This window comes from Schistocerca gregaria, chromosome 4, assembly GCF_023897955.1.
Source record: "Schistocerca gregaria isolate iqSchGreg1 chromosome 4, iqSchGreg1.2, whole genome shotgun sequence".
NCBI classification, from domain to species: Eukaryota; Metazoa; Arthropoda; class Insecta; order Orthoptera; family Acrididae; genus Schistocerca; species Schistocerca gregaria.
The window spans coordinates 250,983,852-250,999,147 of NC_064923.1; the positions used below are offsets into that span (position 1 = coordinate 250,983,852).

The 15,296-nt window shown below is 40.8% G+C and overlaps 1 protein-coding gene across 1 annotated transcript in view; it reads right to left on the minus strand.

Annotated features, from left to right (window-relative positions):
* LOC126268059 (carboxypeptidase B-like) overlaps positions 1-15,296 on the minus strand; it is a 62,294-nt gene that overhangs the window by 21,789 nt on the left and 25,209 nt on the right. Inside the window, exons 2-5 of the mRNA XM_049973493.1 lie at positions 14,632-14,841; positions 9,348-9,444; positions 5,399-5,704; positions 361-448 (exon numbers count right to left, since the gene is read on the minus strand). Of these exons, the coding sequence (XP_049829450.1) occupies positions 361-448; positions 5,399-5,704; positions 9,348-9,444; positions 14,632-14,841 (701 nt within the window). The remainder of the gene's footprint in view (positions 1-360; positions 449-5,398; positions 5,705-9,347; positions 9,445-14,631; positions 14,842-15,296) is intronic.

Sequence of the window (15,296 nt, forward strand, 5' to 3'; positions counted from 1 at the left end):
TCTTGAGAATTTCATTTTCTTTTTGAACAACTACAGCTGGCTATGAGTCTGAAAGTAGCACAATGTGAAATGGTAACACGTCACATTTCCCGACATTGTAGCAGAGCAAACCGTACTAAAAATGACGTGTTTTGGAAGTGTCTGTAATCCGGTGTATCGCTTAAACATCTTGTTTTCGCAATATGAGAGGTCTGACTGGCCCATAAACTTTACCGCATTCAACGAACAAGAAGCGAAACGTCGCAGGATTTCACAATGAAGGTTATCAAATTCTGTTTTCTGTATAATTAGTGTTCAACATGTATGAATCTAAGACAATGAAGTCAACAATTCATATGCAGTTTCTAAATGTTTGCTCACCATTCCAGTGGAAATCAAAGTTCCTGTTGCCGTCCACCCCCATGCACAAAATGGATGCTCTAGATCGTGTCTTCCTCCACATGCGCTCCTGTGAAATCGAAATGTACATATCAGCAATGGTACATAGGTAGAAAAGGAGGCAAACTGCACTGCCTGACAGAGAAGTTTAATACTTGATGAACAAGGATTTTGTGATTTAGCTTTTCTTTTCATAAAACGTTGATCGCAGAAGATAACGAAAAATACCTCATGATTGTCTTACCCAACAGTTTCAGTTTACAAACGCTTATAAAAGTAAATTTATATAACATTTTGTATGTGCTACGCGTAAGTTTTGATTAAAAACTCGCAATATTCGCTGCAGTACACACAATAAAATCAGTGTCAGAGAACATAGATTGCTGTTTCGAAACCTGAAAACCATAAAGGAAGCGTGCAATGTACATGAAAGGTACAGAACATTCAATAAATCGCAAGCATGGCACGTGCATTTTAATGGCACATGACGCGAAGTAGCCGAGGAGATATCTGTCAATTGCCGCGATTAGTGGACATATCAAGTTCTGTGCCGAAACGTTCGACGTTGGAAATCGTTTTATTGAAGAGACTTACACAGTACAATAAATTTACACTAAAATCACAATATAAAATTGGAATTTCCTGTGAACTCAATTAAATCAAGCAAGTAAGAGAGGGATTCCTCGCTAGTGCTTATTACATTATGTGTGGACTACATTACTTAGAAGTAGTTATGATAGAAATAGTAAAAACAGAAACAACTAAAGCACAAAAATAGTTATTTGTGAAGAGTGGTATAGTAGATACTGCTGTTGGGCAAGTGAAATTGAAGTGTGACATGTGGCAGCAATGGATGCGATTGAAGAGATGGGAGGAAAAGAGAGAAATAGAAACGTTGGAAAGTGTAACAGAACTCGTCGTCAGAGCGTATGTAACTTATTAGTCTTAAACATAGGGGACCTCTCGACATTTAGACATAAAACTATTAGTTTTTCAATATCGAATATAATTATTAGAAACCTTACTTGACGTAATAAATACTATGAGCAGTCTAAGAGTCATTAAATCTTCTTTACTATTACTACACTTGCAGTAAACTAATTGTAATAAGAAGAAAATGGTGTTTGATATGCTACCGGCAATGTACGAATCTTTCCAACTTAGTACGAAGTTCGCTATTGATTCGTATTGTGCGTTGGTGTTACAATGTACTGATCTCTGTGGTGACCATGCTCACGGTTTGGTGTGGTTTATTAGTTATAGATTAATCTACAAATAACAAACCACATCAAACAGTTCTCCATGCCAAAGTCTCACCGGTGTCCCTACGTCATTCTAAATACACATACAAAAACATGTTTTGCAGACAAATAATAACCAGCCACACCTCAAGAAAAGCGAACTACAGCAACGGTAAGAGTAAAAATGGGGTACATGCCACGATTTTGCCAGACTGTATGTCTCTAAAGATTGTATACTAAACGAAAATTCAATTCGGACGATGCCCTAATATCTCTATATTTGCAGATGATAAGGTGTATTGATTTAGACCTGTGATAGATTTAAGTAGAAAGCCATAGTGCAGACGCAATGTAAACAAAAGGTAAAGTATACAGGGTATTCCAGCACAACGGTTACAAACTTTTAGGATATATAGGGTACACCTAGACGGTGGAAAATCACACAGCAATGTGTGGCCGAAGACACTTTTCTAGGGCGGTAGTGACGACACAAAACACAATAAAAGAAGGACACGAACAGGGTGGGAAAACATGTTTATTACGCTTAACGCAGCAGATCCCGAGAAATAAAAACAAAAAAGGTGTACGCATCGCGCCAGCTTCTGGGGAAGTTGAGGACCCATCAGCTATTCTCCAGAATATCAGGTCTTCCATGGGCCGGATATGTGAATCCTGCATCACGGTCTGACGTCGTAATTTCGAATACCTTCTTTGATGACGATTGTTCGTCTGTTTTATTCTTATTTCTTGGATTGATGTACTGAGCATAACAAACATATTTTCTGGTGGGGTTAGTGTCTCCCTTTCGTGTGTTTTGTGTCGTCACTCTTGCACCTAATTCCGACCATGCATTGCTATCTGATTTTCCGTCGTCTAGGTGTCCTCTGTATCTCCTGTATCTTTGTAACCGTTGTGCTGAAACACCCTGCATATGTGCTTTATAAAACAACAAAATCTGATGTAACATATTTCCTAGACTATACAATATCTGTATGTATCTATTTCAAAAACAGTAAAAGAAGAAACCTATTGGGGCTGCCACAACTGTGCTGAAACATGGTTTGCTATTAAAGAAAAACAAAAAGCGTGTACTTGCAAAAAGGTGGATAACCTTTAATTTGTTATTATATTTCTGTAAGCACTGGAAAAGAGCTTAAAATTCCAATATGATTTCACGGACTTAAAGAAAAAATGAGGCGCTGAGAACCGTAAGGACCCAAAGCACATACACCATGTTCTCAGAAAAATAGATGTTTTTGGATGTCAGATTTGTTGACAGACCACCAGTCTCATAGGTCTTTCTCCATCATAATGACAAGCGAGGCAAGAAGATGAAGAATGAAAGAGCAGAGAAGGCAGCGAGACAATGTCAGGCAATAGCCCTCGACAAGAATGACCTCCACTGAAGAGCGTATAAGAGCCGCTCCTGCCAGCCTCGGCCGGACAGTAATAGAAAGGACTGGCGAAGTATTAGGAGAGCACTACGATAGCAGTGACGTGCTATCCATATCAATTGCTTACATGGACCTTGCATGCAGCAACGGACCTTGAATGTTTGCATGTCGCCTGTCGCTTGTCACACCGTTGTCAATTCAAAGTTTCTTCTTATTTGTAATGAAAACTATTTATGTGATTTGCTTGAATTGTTGTATAGCATTCCGAGAGTTCTGCATCCTTTAGGAACCCTATAAGCGACGAGTAGTCAGTACGCCACAGGCCTGAATCGTTTTCTCAATTCCTAAACTTCCTATTAAAAATAATGCACCCACTTTACTCGTACGTAATGAAATATTGATTAATATTTAGCGTTATGTTTACTATTAATGTTAATTCACAAATTCCATATGTAGGCTGGTGATTGTCTTTTGACAGTTGTAAGCATTGTAATTCATGTGAAACGGGAATCGAAACCTGAAGAACGGATACTAAGTGCACAGCATTCAAAAGGATGACCTATTCCAGCACTTCAAGGTTCCTGTTACCACCATTTTCATTAAGTTCAATGTGTGGCTTGTGTTTCAGATAAAACTGACAATATACACTATGTGAACAAAAGTATGCGGACACTTGGCTGAAGATGACTTAAAAGTTCGTGACGCCCTCCATCGGTAATGCCGGAATTGAATATGGTGTTGGCCCACCCTTAGCTTTGATGATACCTTCCACTCTCGCAAGCATACCTTCAATCAGGTACTGGAAGGGTTTTAGGCGAATAGCAACCCATTCTTCACGGAGTGCTGCACTGAGGAGAGGTATCGATGTCAGTCAGTGAGGCAGGGCACAAAATTGGCGTTCCAAAACATCCCAAAAGTGTGCTGTAGCATTCAGGTCAGGACTCTGTGCAGGTCAGTCCATTACAGGGATGTTATTGAAGTGTAAAACCTCTGTCACAGGCTGTACATTATGAACAGGAGGTCGATCGTGTTGAATGATGCAATCGCCATCCCCGAATTACTGTTGAACAGTGGGAAGCAAGAAAGTGCTTAAAACATCAATGTAAGCCTGTGCTGTGATACTGTCACACAAAACAACAAGGGGTGCAAGCCCCCTCCATGAAAAACACGACCACACCATAACACCACCGCCTCTGAATTTTACTGTGGGCACTACACACGCTGGCAGATGACATTCACCGGGCATTCGCCATACTCACACCGTGCCATCGGGTCGCCAAATTGTGTACCGTGCTTCTTCATCACTCCACATAACGTTTTTCCACTTTCAATCGTCCAAAGTTTACGCTCCTTACACCAAGCGAGGCGTCGTTTGGCATTTACCGGCGTGAAGTGTGGCTTATGAACAGCCGCTCGACCATGAAATCTAAGTTTTCCCACCTTCCGCCTAACTGTCATAGTACTTGCAGTGCATCCTGATGCAATCTCTAATTCGTGTGTGGATGGTCTGGGTAGATGTATGCTTACTACACGTTACGACCCTCTTCAATTGTCGGCGGCCTCTGTCAGTCAACAGACGAGGACGGCCTTTACGCTTTTGTGCTGTACGTGTCCCTTCACGATTCCACTATCACATCGGAAACAGTCGACCTAGGGATGTTTAGTAGTCTGGATACCTCGCGTACAGACGTATGACACAAGTGACACCCAATCACTTGACCACCTTCGAAGTCCCTGAGTCCCGTGCAACGCCCGATTCTGCTCTCTCACGATGACTAATGACTGTTGAGGTCGCCGATATGAAGTACCTGACAGTAGGTAGCAGCACAAAGTACCTAATATGAAAAACGTATATTTTTGTGGGTCTTCGGACACATTTCATCACATAGTTTACCTCCAATTGCGGAGTACTGCTAGTGCATAAATGATATAGACAATAAATTACGTTAGCGATCCTAGATAACAACTGAGTAGTGGAGGCCAACGATTTTATATTTTCTGCTTTAGGCCCATATGGAAATTAATATCGGTAAAATCGTTGAAAACGGTTTTATATAAACATTGGGGGCCTACAGATGTAGATAAAATGGGGTTTCCATAAGATCAACAGATGAAAGGAGCACGCATACATGCTACAATCTCAAAATCGATGACGATGTGCTGTAGGCGCTTATGGTTCTGAGCGCCTCGATTTATTTTTTTATTTGATGGGTTTATGGCGAATGTCACAATAAACATAAAATAGGTATTCCTATGACCATAGCGTTGACGAGAAAAATAAATCAAGAAAATTAAGTAGTGCCGTCTGGAGCGGTTTTGTTAGAATATAATTTCTGGATAAGTAGCAGCCCTACGATAGATTATGAGGTATCAACCAGTCATTACATCTGTAAAGGTGTACTCGTATCCATCGGGGTTGAGCACGGGGACGATGTGCCAGTCGACGCTGTCTGTGAGCGCGCTCTCGGCTGCGTTCTCGACCAGCTGGTTGATGATGTAGAGGGCGGCAGCTGGCGCGATCCACTCCCTGGCGTGGATGCCGGCGTCGATCAGGATGACCGGCCTGGAGCCGCCGCCTCCAGAGGATATCTGGATGATATCCAGAGGGCGACCCTCGTACGTCTGTCCGATGGTCTGCACAGTTACTGTACTGGGATAGCTTGATGCCAGCTGCGACAGGTACTGCCGAATCTGTGAAACCCAAGGCAGAATGTATAAGTAGGCTGTTTAGGTTTTCATTTTGGTGACGCCATGTAGCGCTCTGTATTAAAATCGCTGACTGGGCTGTGTGGAGTCTGTGGCTGGTTGGACTCATTTTAATTTCAGGTATTTAAGTACCATACCTGTAGTGTAACCAGTAGATAGAAATTTTGGACCATAGTTAGGTCTCAGGCTTAAATTTCTTTGTGAAATATCATATAATGCCAATTTATTAAAAGTATCTGTGACAGTTCATTGGTAAATAATGATCAATAAGAATAATATACAGCATTATTTAAATTTCCTTGCCTGTCTGTCAAAGTTTGGAATAAATTGAAAATCACGTTCAATCCTCAAGGAAGTTCAAAAGCAACCGACAGTTTCCAAGTGTACCGATATAGCCTAGTAATTCGGGTTTCATGGAGAGCAGCACTCGAGAAATGCACACAGTAATTGTAGAGGTCTATACAACAACACTTTACGACACTTGTAGCTTGGACTACAGTTGCGGCAAGCTACGATATGAGTTTATGGTCTGGAAGGAGCAGGCAACTGTAATTGAAAAATTACATGAAAAGTTTGAAAATGAAGAAGAAATGGGATGTATTGATAGAGGCGAGGCAGTAGGCCACGGTTCTTAAGGTTATCAGCAGACTGTAGAAAAGTGGGTGATGTAGGAGAGACGAAAATGATGAAACTTTTTGAGGAGGTTTACGAATGTTGAGAGCTGGTACATCAAATGGGTGGGAGAGGAGAAAACGAGGCGGGCTGCATGTCGTACCAGAATTTGGAGGGAGTCATAAACTTTGGGGGCGAACAGTAGTCTATGCTCACCGGCAGAGGTAAGGATGAAGCGGATGGTTTTACAGGTGTGGAGGCTGGTCGTGGTAATTTAATCTCCATGTTCAGCCGTCTAGAGTTTTAGTCTATTGTGAGTTTTGTTTTGAATGGTGAGTAGATGAGAGTTCCGTGATAGATTTCAATCTAGCGTTAGTCCAAGAAATTTTGAAGTTTTAGTTATGGGTATAAGACGGTTCTAATTTGTTAGATAAATGTGACTGGGAAGAAATATTCGTTTATTAGAAGTAATGCTTGGAGTTGTGCAAGGGTGATGGGAAGGTATCACTCGTTACACCAGCTGATGAAGTTTGAAGGATTGTTGAGATGAGTGCAGGGTAGATGATCTGCAAAGAAGTTGGTGTCATGAGACTATTGGTACAAATGAGGGGTGATGGGAAGGTATCACTCGTTACACCAGCTGATGAAGTTTGAAGGATTGTTGAGATGAGTGCAGGGTAGATGATCTGCAAAGAAGTTGGTGTCATGAGACTATTGGTACAAATGAGGGGTTTCTTTCGTCGGCTGTGTATAGGAGATAAAGGGTTGGTAACTTTCGGCGTGAGCACCATTCAAACACTCTTCGGGTTGCATGATGGGAAATTCTATGAGAAATAAGGGAACAAACAAACGGACCAAGGAAAAGACTCGAGTGGAAGCCTTAATTATAACCATAACGAAAATTAAATGGGAACATGTAGCCAAGATACTGGACGGACTAGGGAACTTCTTACAGAAATTTTAAGAGACAGAAAACGTCCGAAGAGGCAATCTAACGCTTGTTCTGTAGATGACGTTAGAAAAATTTCAGGATCAAGAATATGCATACAAATGTATGAAAAATTTGCGAAGCAGGCTTTATCCAGCTGTGTGTCAAATGGCTATGATAAAATTCATTATTATTTTTATTTTTATCGTTATTAGTATTACACTTTCATTCGAGCACTCTGCAAATCTGTAGTTTGAAAGTAAACAAAAATACTGAGTTTTGCTGTTCTTCGCCAGAATCTGCGTGAGAACATTTAGCGAACACTGATATTCTTAAGTAAGTCGGATAAGGAGTTACACTAGACACGATAAACAGCCTGATCCTCTAAATGAGGGACAAATGTCACTGAATCTGACTTTATTCTATTCCGTTTGTTGGTACAACGCCGTTTAAAAAGTGAGAGAGAATTCACTGTAACATGTTTGTTACACGCCTCAATTTCGAGTCAGATGCTTCTTCTGTAAACCGCAAGGAGGCTGAGCTCACGGTTATACAATGCAAAGAAGAAATACGAAAAGTATTCAGTTAGTTGTGTGTAAAGAGCTTCTCTCCTGCAGATTGCTGTTGTCAGACTGCTAGGGAATACGGCACGAATTCACACAACAGAGAGAGGCTTCCTTTTGATTGCACAGAGTTCGATAGAAATAATGAAGATTGCTGTTTAATGTCCCGTCAACATTGTAGTCGTTATTGATGGATCACAACGTCGGGTCGAGGAAGGATTGGAAAGGAAGTGAGCCGTGTCCCTTCAAAGGAACTATCCCGGCATTTGCATTGAGCGATTTAGGGAATTCACGGAAATCTAAATCAAAATGGCCAGCCGGGGATCTGAATCATCATCCTCCAGTCCAGTTTGTTGACCACTGCGCTACTTCACTTGCTAGATTTCGATAGAGGCAGGATTAGCATCAAGTAGCGAGCAACGATAAGGTCGACCGGGCATATCCATGACAACTAACAACGAATGACGTATTGCAGAGAGGAAGTCAGCTATTAATTCAACCATCTTCCAAGTGCGGCACAGAACGATTGACGTCTCAAACACCTCCCGCAGCGATATGAGAAAGGAATAATGTCATATCATTATGGGGCACGAACCAGAAGAATGAGAAGAAACACTCGTTCGTAGTATGAAAACACTGTACAATAAATCTTTATTTCATCACAAGTACGTATCACAAGCTGATGTTGACGCGAGTGGAATGTGACAGTGAAGGATGCCTATTATAGTGTCGTATAGGAGTTGCTGAAAATGGTTCTGTCCTCCACAATAAGCATAGTCTTCCACCGCATTGACTAAGGTCACATGCAAACTTTTATGGTGCTTCTAATGGGAGTAAATGCACTGCCTCCCCCCCCCCCCCCATCCCCCCCCTGCATTTCTGACGTGGGTCGACGTGACGTCTACTTCAGCGAAAGACAAAAGATGCATTTGTGTGGTAGGCGTGTCACAACTTACAAAGATGTCACATCGTTATGAGGCCACTAGTAGTAGGTTTAAATTTATTAATTCGCATGACCAGTTTCCATATATTTAATCATTATCAGTGTCATCTTGTATATAATGCTGTTCCACTCTTTATCATGACGTGGCAACGTTTACGACATGGAAACATCTATACCATGTATCAGTGCCTTGCTTTAACGATGAAGAGACGATTGGCAAGCATTGTAACTATGCTGGAACGCTTCACATACCACCTCCATACTATAGATTATCAAATTAAATGTCTCGCTGTGTGAGATCTCCTAATCTTTCGTTGTAACTAATCCGTATAAAATGAGATATAGCATCGTTCCGGTAAAATTTATATCCGCTCCTTTAGCAGGTCCAAGAAAATTGTTCAGGATAGTTAACATACAATTACAAAAGAAATGTTAGCGATTTTCCAAATTTTTTTAGGTAACTGTTTCCAATTCATACTTTAGTATAGTAAAGTACTGAGTTCCAAAAAAATTCAAGTAGCTTTCATTCTTCGGCTGTAGTAGGGAGCCAAGCAAAATATTTTCAGCTCGGGCGATACTCACTTCATCATAACGCTGGTACTCGGTGAATGAGATGCGACTCTCCGGGGTTTTAGGGATGGATTTCACCAGCGTCATATTTCGCTCCTTCTCAAAGATCCTGGAAATTGACAATGATATTATTTGTGAACCATAGAAACTACTTATAACAGAATGTATCGTTATCTCAAAAACAATAATAATAATAATTAGTAGTATTAAGAGTAGTAGCAGTAGTAATAGTAGTATTCATGTTTGTGCCCTTCTTTTTCTTTTTTTCAAAACTTTGACATTTATATATTTAACCTGACGTGATTTAGATTTAACATCACATTCCAGAACGTATCAAATAACAAAACCCATTTTATAAATAGTTTGTACTCTACAAATATTCCCATTTACGTCTGAAATAGCGGGATCTATAAGAAATTGTCAATTGACACCTGCATAGAACTCACATTACTGTCGTTTTGAGAAAGAATACACATTTCTCATAACTGTTAAACTGTTGTAGTTTGTGGTGTTGCGTAGCTATACACAACTAGAAATTTTCTCCAGTCCTGTCCCTTTTTGAGAACATGAAAATATTGTTTTTCCCTCTAAACAATCGGCGGTATTTTTCTTCATTTTGGGGTAAGGATCTTCATCTGCATGCAGAAGATCCGTTGATCATGTTGGGCGTCCTTTGAATACTTTCCAATTTTTTTTTCTCATGGACATCTATACATTGTTGGCATTGCCATGTTGTTGTTGTTGTGGTCTTCAGTCCTGAGACTGGTTTGATGCAGCTCTCCATGCTACTCTATCCTGTGCAAGCTTCTTCATTTCCCAGTACCTACTGCAACCTACATCCTTCTGAATCTGCTTAGTGTAGTCATCTCTTGGTTTCCCTCTACGATTTTTACCCACCACGCTGCCCTCCAATACTAAATTGGTGATCCCTTGATGCCTCAGAACATATCCTCCAACCGCTCCCTTCTTCTGGTCAAGTTGTGCCACAAACTTCTCTTCTCCCCAATCCGATTCAATACTTCCTCATTAGTTATGTGATCTACCCATCTAATCTTCAACATTCTTCTGTAGCACCATATTTAGAAAGCTTCTATTCTCTTCTTGTCCAAACTATTTATCGTCCATGATTCACTTCCATATATGGCTACACTCCATACAAACACTTTCAGAAATGACTTCCCGACACTTAAATCTATACTCGATGTTAACCAACTTCTCTTCTTCAGAAACGCTTTCCTTGCCATTGCCAGTCTACATTTTACATCCTCTCTACTTCGACCATCATCAGTTATTTTGCTCCCCAAATAGCAAAACTCCTTTACTACTTTAAGTGTTTCACTTCCTAATCTAATTCCCTCAGCATCACCCGACTTAATTCGACTACATTCCATTATCCTCGTTTTGCTTTTGTTGATGGTCACTTATATCCTCCTTTCAAGACATTATCCATTCCGTTTAACTGCTCTTCCAAGTCCTTTGCTGTCTCTGACACAATTTCGATGTCATCGGCGAACCTCAAAGTTTTTATTTCTTCTCCATGGACTTTAATACCTACTCCGAATTTTTCTTTTGTTTCCTTCACTGCTTGCTCCATATACAGATTGAATAACATCGGGGATAGACTACAGCCCTGTCTCACTCCTTTCCCAACCACTGCTTCCCTTTCATGTCCCTCGACTCTTATATCTGCCATCTGGTTTCTGTACAAATTGTAAATAGCCTTTCTCTCCCTGTATTTTACCCCTGCTACCTTCAGAATTGGAAAGAGAGTATTCCAGTCAACATTGTCAAAAGCTTTCTCTAAGTCTACAAATGCTAGAAACGTAGGTTTGCCCTTCCTTAATCTAGCTTCTAAGATAAGTCGTAGGGTCAGTACTGCCTCACGTGTTCCAACATTTCTACGGAATCCAAACTGATCTTCCCCGAGGTCGGCTTCTACTAGTTTTTCCATTCGTCTGTAAAGAACTCGCGTTAGTATTTTGCAGCTGTGACTTATTAAACTGATAGTTCGGTAATTTTCACATCTGTCAACACCTGCTTTCTTGACTTCCATGTGCTCCACCTCTGTTTGTATCCAGCGAGCTATTCCGCTTGTGGAATCCAGTGTTGTTCCTCGGATTATATCCGCCTCTCCAAATAGTGTCTTGTTCCTTGAAATCTACACAACATCTAATTTGGTGTCAGTTAGATAGCAGGTAGTACACAGTGAGGAATCCGATACATGAACGAAGTGTAATCTTGATCTGCATAAAATTCTTGTACACCTCGATCACTTTGCTCTTATGTTTTTCAGGTGTTTTTATTTCAGTACGATTATATTCTATGAGGAGGAGAAACTACTTAATGTTTGAAAATTAGTTTAAGAACTGAAATTTATTCTAGGCATATTCCCTTTGGTCTGAGACCTCCTTTACATTCATCAGTTCTGCATTTAAGTTGTTACTATATTCCGTCCAAGAAACATTGAGAGAGAATTTGGTGTGGGACAACAAGAAAGGAACTCTTTTTGTAACTATTAACGTCGGTTCTGTCTCCAGTCTTCTGTAGTTGATGTATCCCTGCAGTTTTCAAATCATGCGGAATTTTCATGTTTCTCCAAAAGTTTTGCATGGACAATGTAATTTTCTATAAGGTTTTTGGACCAACTAATTTCAGGTTTTCTGCAAAATTCTGTTTTCAACAGATGCTTTGTTATTTTTTAGCCTTTCAATTTGTGTAGCAGTTTCCCCTTCATTCAGTACTTGTGAAACTAGATTGATTTTTGTGGGAGTTTCTAGTGGAAATACTATTATTATTATTAATGCTGTCAGATGTATCATAAACATTACCGTTCATAATAAACTAAAAACTAATAAATGACTGCAGGTTCCAGCATTATAAAGTTGTAACCCAGAAAGTAGCCACGCCGACTGCACGCGACTGTACTCGTTCATTGTTAAAGCTGTAATTTTCATAACCGATGTTTTGGCTTTTCAAGTCGTGGCCTTAAATGTTCAAAGTATATTATTTCCAGCACCGATGTCCGATTTGATGATATAACAATGTTTCTGGGACGTTCAAACTCTATCTAGATTAACTCTCAAGAAAATGGGATTGAGACAGCGCTCCAGTATCGTACCTCGATATGAGATCGTCGTTTTATTGCGACTTGCCAGCTGCGAAGATCAATAGCGCAGATCGGGATTTGATTGTCGTGATAGCAGTGGTACTCGTACAAACATTCAAGCGCCTAAGTAATCTTTTGTTACATCTCATCAAATGATCTTCTCTGCGTGATTATTTGCGTCATCGAGGTACAAGCAGCTCTTTGTTTCTTTGGACATAGGCGGCTGGTCGAGTGGAGAGGAGCACACTGTCTCTGACAGAAGTGTCTATGACTGGGTAAGCGGGGATGTTTCACCGACTACCCCCTTAAATGTTTATCACAATGTTTTCCCAGCAGCTCACTTGACTCTGTACTGTCGCTCGAGATATACTGTACATGGTCGTACAGCTGCTGTAATTTTGACCATAAAGGGTCTGTGTTGAGAACAGGGAAACGTTGGACACACTTCTCATAAGCAAACGGGCAAGAATTTACTCACCCGTCGGAGCCATACTCTGATAGTATGTATCACCGACGCATGCCTTTATAGTGGCCTTAGGTAAGCTAGGAAGAGGGTACACCAATTTCAGTGGGTTTGGCGTATCCAGCTGAATCCGCTCATCGACTGAGGTGATGTAATTACTTAATTTTACCCACTGTTCCAAATGGTCCAGACATTTTGTGTGGGATTAATATCGAATAATTTAGAGGGTCAGTAGAGGTGCGATGGCGTGTCTAAAAGTTCCTCAGACCACGAACTAATGCGTCAAATCTTGTGAATGGAGCTATTGTCATCTTGGAAGGCGGATGTCTCCACAGCTTCAATGTGCAGCATAGGGAAACATCTCTTCACCCAGAATGGAGAAATAAAAATCCTGGTTCATGCTCTCAGTAACCTGAATGAATTGCAAACATGCAGCTTCATGTACCGCTTTTAGTAATGACTTTTATGGGCATCAAATCTCTCATGCATGCAGTTCCCTTCGCAATATCTGCTCAGAATCTGGTTGAGGTGGATTTGCATTCCTGGCAGTAGCAATTTACGTCGCAATTTTTTAAGGAAAAAATAACGTGTAGTAAATTTACCTATATTAATGTTTGACGGTATGGACACAACTCAAATGTAATGTCAGTAGCACTGCCTGAAGTGGGTTAGTGCTCTCATTTTGTGTTCCAAAGCTATTTAGTAAATTATCTCAATAAACACTTGCAGTGTGAACTAAGTGATTGAAGTCACTGTTAGTAGCAACATTTCACCATTGCAAATTATTTGTCTTCTTTTGTATATAAAATTTATTCGCCGAGAATTAATTTTCTTTCTAAGTTATTTTCAGTTGCTCAGGAACCATCAGGGGTATCAAAATATTTGATTTAATGCATGTGCACGCTGGCTGGACTCACTGCCGTTCTAGAGGCACAAAAATAATTTGCGTTCATCACAGCTGCGTGCGTTAGTCGTAACAACATTTTTAAAAATATATTACAACGTATTTTAGTATTAAAGTAGAGTTTCTGTGAAAGTCTATGCTTTTTATTGTTGTCATGGTCTTCAGTCCTAAAACTGGCTTGATGCAGCTCCCCACGCTATCCTGTGCAAGCCTCTTCATCTCTGAGTAACTATTATAGCCTCTATCCTTCTGTATCTGCTTTCTGTATTAATCCCTCGGGTACTTCCTACGCTTCCCTTCAGTACAAGGCTAGCGATTCCTTGATACCTCAACATATTTCCATTCACCGATCCTTTCTCAGTCAAGTTATGCCATATATTTCATTTTCCCCTAATGTGATTCAGTAACTCCTCATTAGTGACATGATCTACCCATCTAATCTTCAGCATTATTCCATATTTCAAATGATTCTACTCACTTTCTTTCTGAACTGTAAGTCATCCACGCCTCACTTCTGTATGAGGCTTCACTCCATGTAAATACCTTCAGAAAACGCGTCCTAACACTTAATGTATTCGATGTTAAGAAATTCCTCTGTTCCATAAATGATTTTCTTGCTACAGCTAGTCTCCATTTCATATTCTCTCTGTTTCGGAGATTATCAGCTATTTTTCTGCCAAATAGTAAAATTCGTCTACTACTTTTAGTGTATCATTTCCAAATGTAATGCCCTCAGCATGTATTCTATGTATGGGACATGGAACAATTGCGAAATCAAAGAGATTTGCAGCATTCAGCGTGTGAAAGAGAGTCGAGAACTTACTGCTCGAGATCGTCGATGAGCACGTGGTGCAGCACTCCGTGGCGGTCGAGGAATCCCCGGAAGTGATCGTGCATGTGCGGCGGCACCCTCACGTCCACGGGGTGGCCGGCGCGGTGGGCTCGCGACCAGAAGTCGAGCGCCGGGTGCTCCCGCAGCTGAGACAGCGCCTGCAGCTGCTCCGCCGTCGGCACCAGTCGGTAGACTTTGTGTCTGCCACAGAAACACGACAACTGCCTCCTTACGTTCTTCCAGACATCTGATTGAATATATAGACTGCTTCAGGGCAGTCAAGGTACAATCATATACCATCAGGTCAAAAGTATATGGACACCTGTTAATGGGGAACAGTATGGTGTATGTCTAACCTTCGATTTTATGGCGGCTTTAACTCTACTAGAGGCATTATCAATAATGTGTAATGTGTCTGAATTTCTTTCACAAGAATCAAAAACAGAAAAGGAAGTGACATCGGACAGCGGGGTCTGGAGCAAAGTCGACGTTGTAACGCATTACAAAGGTATTCCATTGGGTGGAGCTCGGGTCTCTTGACATGTTGTTCATTGAATGTTATCCTTCACAAACGATTCCCACAAAACCTGCTTTATGGCAGAGTGCGTTGTTGTACTGATACAACCACCATCTTCATACAGTTTCCCTAGGATACG